Source organism: Grampus griseus (assembly GCF_964374135.1).
Source record: "Grampus griseus genome assembly, chromosome: 21".
NCBI lineage: Eukaryota > Metazoa > Chordata > Mammalia > Artiodactyla > Delphinidae > Grampus > Grampus griseus.
The window spans coordinates 33,147,798-33,159,263 of NC_139015.1; the positions used below are offsets into that span (position 1 = coordinate 33,147,798).

The 11,466-nt window shown below is 43.1% G+C and overlaps 1 protein-coding gene across 2 annotated transcripts; it reads right to left on the bottom strand.

The window, feature by feature from the left end:
• Positions 1–248: 248 nt before the first annotated feature.
• Positions 249–5,465, bottom strand: THAP1 (THAP domain containing 1). Of its 2 annotated transcripts, none has more exons than XM_082680337.1 (3): positions 5,116–5,465; positions 1,573–1,768; positions 249–1,031 (listed from the first exon to the last, which is right to left on the bottom strand). In XM_082680337.1, the coding sequence occupies exons 1-3, from the start codon at positions 5,184–5,186 to the stop codon at positions 657–659; spliced, it is 642 nt and encodes a 213-aa protein (XP_082536463.1). In that variant the 5' UTR covers positions 5,187–5,465; the 3' UTR covers positions 249–656. The 2 variants fall into 2 exon arrangements, with proteins under 2 accessions (XP_082536463.1, XP_082536462.1); XM_082680336.1 differs by lacking the exon at positions 5,116–5,465 and adding an exon at positions 4,241–4,899.
• Positions 5,466–11,466: the final 6,001 nt, after the last annotated feature.

Below are 11,466 nucleotides of genomic sequence, written 5' to 3' on the forward strand. Positions count from 1 at the left end.
GGTCCACTTTTTAAAAATCCATTCTTTAAAGTCTTTTAACCATTTTGATTAGGTATAGAATGACTCATTTTCTGCTCTAAAGACAACCAATCTTTTTTTTTTAAGTATTGACTTGCCAATTTATCTTTGATAAATGATTAAGAAAGATAAATGAATCTGCTGACTTTACAAATAAGAATATGTGAATAAGAATATATATATATATATATATATATTCTGAGAAGTTATTGTCGCATGCTTCTATTTAAAATGTGACTAAGTTCTCTCTCTCTAAATGAATAAAGTGTTCATTTAAAATTTTAAACTTTAAACTTAAATCATCCTTACTGCACTGTTATCATTCTCTTTACTTTTTATTTTCATATCATTTCTATAAATACTCAAATTAAGAAACAAAAATCCCCAATCTTGAAACCAACTTACAATGAAGTTAGTTTATAACTTTTAAAATATTTTGTTAAAATGTAAAAACCCTGAAATTACAAACAAAACATTTACAATTTTACAGTATATATCTAATTTATTCTTTTAAAAAAATATTCTGAATTGTTTTTATACAAGTGACCAAGTGTAGTTTTTTTCAAATGAAACTCCTCTACAGGCTAGAAGAGGGTAGGTGGTACTGCCCCACTGAACACCAACACAAATTTCACTCTTCATGCTGGGACTTCAACTATTTCAAAATAGTCATTTGGTAGAATCACATAACCCCTCTCGGAGACGTCGTCTTTCTCCTTCTGGAAGTGCACGACCTCCTTTAGCTTCTCCAGCTGCCGCTCCTGTCTTCTGCACCGCTGCTGTGCGGTCTTGAGCTTCTTTCTGAGCTTCTCTACTTGCTGTTCGAGCTGGTGAATCCTCTTCCTCTGGTGCATGGTGTCCTCCACAGTGTAGTTGTGGTCACAGAAAACGGAGAGGTTATCAGGGGTCTGAAGAGGAGGCATGAGTAACCCGATAGCAGCATCAACCTGGGAAACCGGGGGTGTTGAAGGAGGTCGGGGAAGCTGTTCTTGGGGCTCTGGAAGATCTTCCTTCTAAAACAAAGATGCAGAGCACGTTTCAGTTTCATGACGAAACAGTTCACAAGAACTCATCTGTGGAATTTAAGAATACTAGACTCATTTCTGTCTCCTCGGTATAGAAACATTCTAAAATGAGAAAACAGTTCAAGTTTTAATTGTACTTTTCTTTCTGAAGTAGAAATGGGATGCAAGTAACACAGAAGGATTATTAAGATTTAATTAAATATTAAGCACTTAAAACTGAGGGGAAAAATACTTTGAAACTGAACTATCACTGACAAAGAAAAATCAAACCTTATCAACATGTAAGTAGGACTACAGAGTGATCTCAAAGTAAGTTATGAAGCTAGACTGAGTTTCTTAGTGTGAGGATATTTAACTTTAATAAACTGCACTTTGTATTTTTTAAAAGTATTTCACTGTGAACAGTGGTTATTTACAAGTGATGGGTTCCAGGCAACATTTATTTTCTTAACACTACTCTGGATTTTCCACAGTGAACACATTAATTTTATAAACAGAAAACCACCCAATATTTTAAAACACTTATTACCTTGTCATGTGGTTCAGTACAAAGAAATATTGTGGGGACAGCATCCTCTTTCAGTAACTTGTTGTTGCACTCCCTCTTAAAGCAGTCCGGAGTAAAGTGTTCTGAGCAAATGCTGCTGTACTTGGTGGGCTTAAAGTTTTTCCTTCTGACAGCTGCCTCCCATTTTTTACAAAGACTGGGTCGAGTAAGAGGAAACCTAAGAAGACGACATAATTCAGTTTTCCAACCTTATTCAAAAAAAAAAGGCACACCCAGACTTTCCTGCTTAGAAAAGAACTAGCTTACATCGGTGTTAACACACCAAGGAGGCATTTGATTAAAAAACCAGCCCTGCCAATCTTTTTTTTTTGACAGTGTTTAGTTGTGTCCTTATTACCTTAGTTTGTTGAGAATGTACTTGTTTTGACATAGAAAACAGACTTGTGGTTGCCAAGGGTGGGAGAGGGGGAGGTATGGAGTGGGAGTTGGGGATTAGCAGATTCGAACTATTACATATAGAGAATGGATAAACAACAAAGGCCTACTGTATAGCACAGGGAACTATATTCAATATCCGGAGATAAACCATAATGGAAAAGAATACGAAGAAGAATGTATACATATGCATAACTGAATCACTTTGCTGAACAGCAGAAATTAACACATTATAAATCAACTAGACTTGAATCAAGTAAATTTTTTAAAAATGTACTTCTTTTAAAATCCTATAACTAAAGTGACCACCACTAATGTGGAATATAAGTCATCCCTCCCAGCATGGTATCTTTGTTCTTCTTAAAAAGCAATATTTCTTACAGGAATCTGATTGATCACATAACAGCTATAAGAATGTCAGATACAATGACATATACAATCTAAACAGGACAGGCTGATTAAGAATTTACATTATAAAAAAATATTCTTATTAAAAGGTAGCCATGTGGATAGATGCACGCAGGTGGCAGAGTTAAGTGATGGGAGGCTGGGGTCGAGGCCCACATGCAGCGATATTGTAAATAACCTTCACTAACAGATACAGGGATTCCACACACATCTAAACACACAAGGGTAAATCGTATAGGTCCACTATCTGTTTATCTCAGTTTTTCATGCTTAACTTTTATACTGAAGACACTAAAAGTTTCAGGTAAAAATACAGGCTATAGAGTGAATTTGTATTAATTATTTTTTCACCAGTGATTTTCTGCATATTATAAAACAAAATTGCACATTTATAACTATGTACTGAGAAAAAGAAGCTTTTGATTCTCAGAATCAGTATGACAAATATGAATTAATCAAATTAGTTAAATCATAGTGAGAAAGAAATAGAGAAAAGTATTCATTTCGAATTACCTCTTAATCAACTGAAATATGTCCATTAGGCCCAGATAAAGGGAGCTAGGAAGAGCTTAAACTTATTGTGATTTTATTCTTCCAGGTCAAGGATTTAGTGAGCTGGGGGATTGGAAAGAAGCCAAAAAAGGGTGCTTTGCATCTGTGTTCGACAGTTCCTCTTCCAAGTGAGGTACGCCTGAGCCTGACTCTGCTGGGATCAGGAAGCTCTAACCCACCGTTGCGGCAGTCCCTTTTCTTTGCCCAGCATAGCTGTTCCCACTGCCATCAGGTAGAAAGTGAGAAAAGGACTCCTAGAAGGTTCCTGCTGGAAGTGCCTCTAGAAGTACAAACATGGTAGCAATCACTGATAAAACTCAGCACTCAGGGCCTCCAGACTCAAGGACTACAATGCAGGTTCTTTCTGAGGTCAAGATCTTTCCCATTTACTTCCCCAAACTGTTCTTTTAGATAAGGGCTTAGAGGCAGGTTAGCCCTTCTTTCGATTTAACAGCCAGCAGAAACTCAGTATTTCTGATGTGTGAATGTCATCCTTAACCAGTCTGCAGTGCCAGTGAAGGGTCTTCCCTATGTTTAGATTCCCTCTGCCATATCATTAGAAATGGGGAGGTGGGAACTGAATGCCTTTGATCACATCACCATCTCCAGACCTACTCCTTCACTTTGGAAGTCCTGGAGGTCAATTCATCAGCTTTCAGAAATTCTAATAAATCAAGAGGTAATAGAAGGACATACTGAACCGAATCCTGGAAGTGTTAAGTGTTCTATCCCCTTCTCGGAAGGGGAAACATCAATACTCAAGATCTCTTTAAAGGGACTTGCTTGGTGACACAGTGGATAAGAAGAATCCGCCTGCCAATGAGGGGGACACGGGTTAGAGCCCTGGTCCGGGAAGATCCCACATGCTGCGGAGCAACTAAGCCCGTCAGCCACAACTACTGAGCCCGTGTGCCACAACTACTGAGCCCCCGCGCCAGGCTCCGCAACAAGAGAAGCCACCGCAATGAGAAGTCCACGCATGGCAACGAAGAGCAGCACCCGCTTGCCGCAACTAGAGAAAGCCCGTGTGCAGCAACAAAGCCCCAACGCGGCCAAAAATAAAAAATTATTTTTTTAATTAAAATCTTAAAAAAAAAGTTCTCTCTATGCTCTAGACACTCTTATTTCTGTTCCTCTCATATTCTATCAAACCTATAAAATGCGCCCACATTCCCTGTTAAAAAGGTCCCCACCCCCAAACTGAATATTTGCTTTTGCTTTTGTAATTACTTAGCTATAAATAATTTGTATGATTTACCACTAACTCTCATTTCTTTAGCTATTATCCACTTACAGTCGTAAGTTACGGCCACATTTTCTTAACGTAGTAAAACTTGTGAACACTGAATTTGGCTGAATGAAAATGGCACCGTGCAGACATCGAACGATCACTATCATTCCGTTCTGCGGTTTTCTTCTCAAGAGAAGACCGTCCCTCCTCGGACTCCGGCCGCGGCACCTCCCGGATGAAGCAGCCCCGAGGGCGGTGGGCCGCGTTCCCTCCGAGAGTGCTCTTCCCCACGCACGATACCCTGCTACTGCCCACGCTGCCGCTGTGCGCGAAACACAGCTCTTCATCTTGGCAGTACCTGAACCCTTCTGGGAAACTCACTGGTCCTTGAACGTTGGGTCCTAGAAACTGGGTCCAAAACATCCTCCCGGACGCCTGGCCAAGTCAGTCCTAACGGCTGTGACGCTGGACCGCCCCACGACCCCTCCAGCAGGCAGGGAAACGCGGGCCTTCTCCGTCGCTGCTGCTGCTTCAGCCTCCCTTCTAAAGACTCATTACCACCTGCCTACTCCGCGACCCGGGTGATGAAACCAGCTGCCTCCGGGTCTGGAGACCTCACGACCCGCCGGGTCTCCAGGCATCGCCCTTGGGCCCCGAACCTGCCACCCCGAGCGGCGCGCGAACCTAAGCGCGAGGACAGGCCGGCGCGGCCACGCGCGCCGAGAACGCCACCCGGGGCGGGGCGCCGGCGGCTACTCCGGGGACGAGCCCACCGCTCCTGGCCCGGAGCGCCGACGGCGCCCCGCCCCTAGCTCCGCCCCTCGCCCCGCCCCTCTCACAGGTCTCGCGCGGACACGCGCCTGGCTCCGCCCCCGAGCACGGCCGCGCGCCCCCGGCCCCACTAGGGGCCGAGCCCACGAGGCGCGCAGAGTACTTACTTGTGGAAAGAAACGGGCTTATCCTTGTCGTATCGGTTCTTGCAGCCGTAGGCGGAACAGGACTGCACCATCCTCCCGGTCCTCAGTTACTTAACTTCTGCCGCCCCAGCAGGCAGTTGAGGCTGCTGTCGATGTCGCCGCGCTCAGCTTTGACACCTTCACTGCTTCTGTAGTTTTGGTCAGCAGTTAGAGTGATGAGAGCCTTATTCGGAGTGACTCATGTGCTCGTTTTGTTGTTTGCATTAGCAGAAGGACCACAGCCATCGCCCGTCTCCCATCTCCAAAATGGCGGAGGCAGCTTCAACCTCACCTCTCGCGATGAGTTCGTCCTACTGTCTCTGATTAGCCCTGAGGTCAGAGGTAACGTTCCCTGGGACGCAGGCCATTGGCTGAGGCCCGGCGTGTCGCGAGGCGAGCTCGGCCTTGCGCAAGTGGGCGGGGCCTCCGAGCTTCCGGAAGGAAGAAGGAACTGCCTGGGGGGAGGGGAGGGGGAGTGGGCGGGAGCCCAGGGCCGGTTCCGCCCCCACGGTGCTTCGCTGGGTTACTTATCTCGGACGGTGTAGGGTGGAGAGCTAGACGGTCTGTTGGGTCCGCTGGGCTTAAGTAGGGCAGGTGTAAACCTGAGGGCGTTGGGCAGTTGCGCTCTTTTCTCTGAAAGCGCGGCCACAGATGGCGTGATTCCTAGAACTAGGTGGACTCCTCCTCTCCCAGCCCGCTGGCCTCCATCGCCTTACCTGCCTCTTCAGGTATCGCGAGGCTCTCAGGAGCCCAGGCCCCGGCGCCTAGCAGCGAGGGCGGACGCCCGCACGCAGCCGGCGGGCCGAGGCTGTTGGCTGCTGTAGCGATCTCAGTTAGCCCGTCCCCAGGTGCTGCGTCGGGAATCGCCGACAGCTGACGCGCCTTTCAGTCGGAGGGAGGTTTTGCCTCTTCCGTGGGTGCCGGTAATCTCGTGGCTCGTGATGAAGTGAGCAAGACTAGTATAGCCCCCGTGTTCATAGCGCTTATGTTCTACTGAGGGGAAGGCGTACAATAAAAAATATAAAAGAATCGCACTGTGCGAAGATGCCCGAATACGTTAGAACGCTGGAAGGGTGAATGAGGGCGGAGGAGAGGTCACTGCCTACTGTCTGAGAAGGGGGCCGTTGAATCTGAGAACCAGAGGAAGGGAAAAACATGTAGCGGTGTAAAGAAGGAAGGTGGGCAGGCTGGGGAGAGCGTTCCTGGCCCAAGGAATGTGTGCTACGACCCTGAGGCAGGAAGGAGTTTTGTCTTTTCTGGGAGATGAATGGAGGCTGTGTGGTCGAGCCCATGAGCCAGGGAAGGAGGGCATGAAGTGAGGCTGAAGAGCAGCAAGTTGTTGGTCTGGATGTTAGCGCAGTGGGAAGCCGCTCAGCCATTTAAGCATTTTGAAAAAGTCATTCTGGCTGTTAAAGGAAGAGTTTATCAGTGAGGGGCAACAGCGAAACTGAGCCGACCAACTAAGGGGCTGTTTCAGGCAAGCAAGAGGTTGGCAGCTTTGGACTGAGGTGGTGGCAGCAGAGACATGTGTAAGGGGCAGAAGCACCAGAGCTTGCTGATGGATGAAAACGAGAATGAGGAGGAAAAGGATCAAGATATCGGGGGTGACTTGAGCGTGAGTTTCTGGCTGGAGCAACTTAAGATAAATGGACGGTGGTGCCTTTTACTGAGATGCTGACGGCCTTAAAAAAAAAAAATTAAAAAAAAAACTATGTCCCCCAACAGGATAGAGGCCTGGGAGGGGAGGGAGTGATTCCGGAAGCTTTGGGGTTGTAGGACTGAGGAATGTCAGACGTGAAAGAAAGTATAAATAGTTCTGAGGTTGGGAATGCAGGCTACTAAAGAAGCATGGAAGCTCCCCAGCCAGTCCAGGGTGCCCTTTTGAGGCTTGTGATCCAGTCATTTCAGTCGTTTGGTTGGATTTCCCTCAGCCAAGTTCTGTTCTCCCCTCCCCTTCTATCTTCTAGCTCTCCATAATTTGGAAATGAAATAAACATTTTTATTATGTGTTGACTATCATCCTAATGTTTCCTTACTTGAAAATGGTAAATTTACTGGTAAGGTGAATTGAATGTAATTAAAATATATATATTACGGAACTGAACTAAAGGTTGTATTTTTCTTTGTAAAAAAACAGTCCCCCGAACTAAATTTTCACAGTGTGGTCTGCAAATCAATTTATTTGCTTAACAGAAAAATAATTTTCAGTACCTCTAAACTAACCTGCACCCATCATTGGCTTCTCCTTTGCCCATTTCTTAACATTTCCTAAGGCTGGAATAACTGTTCCTTACTTGTCAAGGGGTGACTTCAAGGAAGCATTTTTACTTTTCAAAGATGATTGTCTGCTTTTTAAAAATGTTGATGGAAGCAACCCGAACGTCCATTAATAGTTGAGTAAGTTGTGGTACAGTCATACAGTGGAATACTATATAGCAATTAAAATAAAGCAGTCCCACAACCTGGATGATTCTTAACAAACATAATGTTGAAGAAGTCAGACACAAAAGAAATACACTATATGATTCTGTTTTTTGTAGAGTGAAAAAACAAAAGTAGGTAAAACTAAAGTCAGAAGAGGCTACTTTTGGGGAGAGAGGCAATGAAGGGGGGCTTATGGGATGGTGGTGGTAATGCATCTTTTGACCAAAGTGATGGTTAAACAGTGTGTTCACTTTATGATAATTCATCATCTGACCTCTATAAGATGTTTGGTATTTGTTCTACTTTAATAAAATAGCTTATTAAGCAAACAAGGGCCACACAAGATAGGCAAAACTGCCATTTTTTTTACAGAATGAGAGAGATGTTTATATGCTCTTATGATCTCTTCATCTGACCACTTCAGTAAATATCGAAAGTGAATATATGCGTAGCTTTATATGACCATTTAAGGGAAAGGGAATAAATAGGGATGAACTGAAGGATAGTTAGAAGTTTGATGTTCTTCAGAGTCTTCAGAGGCTGGGAGCTAATTCATTTACTAATAGAACACTTTTTAGGGAAAAAGGAAAATTTAACCCTTGACCTTAAAAGGGTAGGTTTTGTCTCAGTTTTTCTAGCAGGGTACACTTTGTCTTCTTGCTTGATAAACTGAAGAAAAATACACCACTTTTTTGATGTTAGAGAAGACTAAGGCCTAAAGATGCCTTAAACTCACTGATCTCTAACAGTTTAGATTTTAGTTTCTATCCAACTATGCTGCTTTTTCTATAAACAGTTTTTATTTTAAAATACCCTCACATTCATTCTCTCTGGGCCTCATTATCTTCACCTGTAGAGTTAGGCTGTAGGACTGAGGAATTTCTAATTTGGAATCCATGAATGGTCAGCTCTTTGAATCCTCTGAAAATGAATCAAAACTATATGTATGTGTATATATGCATTTTTCTGGGGGAGCTATCCATAGGTTTTATCTGATTTTCACAGAGAAAACACAAAAACTAGTCAGTTTCTAAGGTCCCTTACAGCTGTTAACATTCTAGGATTCGTGAAACAAAGATTAATTTCCATGTAGATGTTAACTATAGGTTTCCTCTAAGACCGATTAGCAGGGTGAGTGTTTTGATCTGAATTATTAGATATTTTTGAGTATTTTTAAATTTTCTGTTTTAAAATTAATTAAAATCTAAACTGTTAGATGTAGTGAAGTTTAAAACATCTTTATTTAGCCCATAGCCCTCTCCTATGTCACATACTACATTCCCCTTAAAAGGCCACTAGTCTGGAAGAAAAAGGACAGTGTTCAGACATGCTCAGTGTTGTCTAACGGGTGTGTACTCCCCTCATGCCCCGTTCTGGACATGGGACAAGTCAGAGGAGGCAGTGGGTGGAGGGGACAGTGACTGATAACACCTGAGGTTTGCTTGCAGTCAGGAACTCGATGCTTCAAACAAATACTGATGCTGTGAAGATGGTCTGGTTCTGACTGAACAGCAAAAGCTCTACGATTGTCTTTATCTCTGTGACAGGATCGCCTCCTGTCGGCAGCCCTTAAAGCCTACTAACCTGGTCTTGGGAAACTCTTTAAGCCTTAGGGCCTTAAAACCTTGAGTGCCCTTTTCCTATCCCTCAAACTCAGAAAAGAACATTTCAGTTATCAACTATACAGTTTCAGTAAAATACACACTCAAAAGAAATAGGGGTGGGGAATCAAGGTGCAAGGGTACTGATTCCAATCTCACCCTTATTGTCCAGAATTAATATAGATTGCCCACATTAAATAATTTTTCTCAAAAACATTTCTACATTTAAAATTTTAAAATTAATTAGAAATGTGATGAGGTGAAAAAGAAAGCCACTGCAACCATTGTATTGAATGCTATTTCAGGAGTTTCGAATTTTAAAGCAGTGTCAAAGAAACCAGACAATAACAGCTACTCTTTAATTTTAGATATGTTGCTTTTATTCAAAAGAGTCACTGCTTGACAAACTCTTAAATCACAAGGTTTGAACCAAACTGTCAGTCCTCTGAAACAGCTCTGTGAGGTAGGTATCCGCACAGCCACAGGGACCAGCACAGTCCTTTCTTCCCGTGTTACTTTCAGTGCTGAGAACTATAGCAGCTGGAACCACTGTTCTAGTGGACAGTTAGAACAACTGTTTCTTGTGTCTCCCTCCCCACAGAGCTGCCCAAGTTATCATCTGCTCCTGGGGCTGGACCATCTGTTTTTTGAAAGTTACAATATTGTTGTTTACGAAAATCCAAACTGTTGCTTTGATTTATATGCTCTAACTCTGAATCACAGAAGTATTACTATGATGTTTAAAAATTTAAAACACCGATTGACTCTACTTGCTTTAAATACTCTCGGATCCCTTCTACATTTATTATCACTGATCAATAAAGATGACATAATAAACAGGTCTAAACTTCTGAGAAGACAGCATATTCCCTTTTCAACTTAGTAAGACTTCCTACAGTGTTTTTGTATGTTACAAAAGTTGGTACAATACGCCTCTACCAGGAAAGTCTTAGAAGGAATTCCAAATATTACAATAAAAGTACTGTAAGTGTGACACTTGAAGCAGAACACATGCACAGAAAATTAAAACCTTTCAAAAATGGCTTTGCTGTAGCCCCACACCAAATTTATAATTGGTAGGCAACGCGTTTCGAGACTGATAAAGGGTGGTGTAAAGAACTCCTACTCATTAGCTTCTCAAGTTAGTGACTGCAGCTGAAACGTTTTCCTATGAAGTGTGCCACTCTATGAGAAGTTTGATTTGGACATGGTGAATCAGGATTCGTGGAGTCTTGATATGTAATCTTTCTAAACCTTTGTTCTTAGGAGAACCCAAGCTGTTCTACTCCAGTATATTCCAAAAGTCTTCCAAAGGATCCCAGTTTCTCCCCATGTAGGAGTCCTAGGAGTCTAATACCAGTTCGGTCACTTATCTGTGCATGGCTTCAGACAAAAAAAAGCCCTTTCATCTACGTCAGGGATTTCATCTATGAAAAGGAAGGTAATGCCCTGTCTTCTTCACCTAACTCTCTTGAGGATTAAATGAACGGTATGCAAGAAATCGCTTTAATTACAATGTGCTATACTTAAGGATTTTGTTTTTCTCTGTGACTAGCAGCAGCTTTGTCTTAGGCCCAAATTACAAGACACTACTGATGTATCATTCAGCATCTCATCAGTTGATGGCCTCTGATTCACCTGGAAGACTGACAGTGAGGCTCACTGATACATGAGTGGACAGGATGACTAGCAGTGGCTGCCAGGCGCAGAGCTGACACTGCCTGAGCCCTGGGGATCAGTGACTACCCTGCTGTCCAGGTCACTCAAGGGCAGTGCCAGCTGAGGGAGTTAAGATTTCGTAATACTTGCGGTTTTGATTCTTCTCAAACAGAAAACTGCATAAAAGAGCGTTAAGTACTTATGCTGTAGTCATCCAAAAACCAAGATAACGTTCCTGCTGAATCATCTCATTCTGCACAAGGCCTGATGAATCTGGGCTACATTCTGTCATCTAGGGACAGTATTACAAAAGTGTTCTGACAAGAGAAAACTAACCAAATCTGTACATTCTGTCGCTATAGCTCACCAGTAATTTCTCTTGTCAAATTTAGTGTTCCTAGTACCCTCCTCAGGTCTTTGATGCTCACAGCTACGGAGAACCACCTTCCTCAGGAATGTACCAAACTGTTATGTGTCTGCAGTATCACCCAGGTTCCTGAAACAAAAATTCCCTTTACAAGTAACTTTTATATACTGTTCCTATAAAAGGACCAAACTCTTACTGAAATGCCATAACTGAGAATATCAAGAGTGCTGGCTGGAGTCCAATGTCTCACAACTTGTTAATTCTCCTGTCACTTAAGGAAGT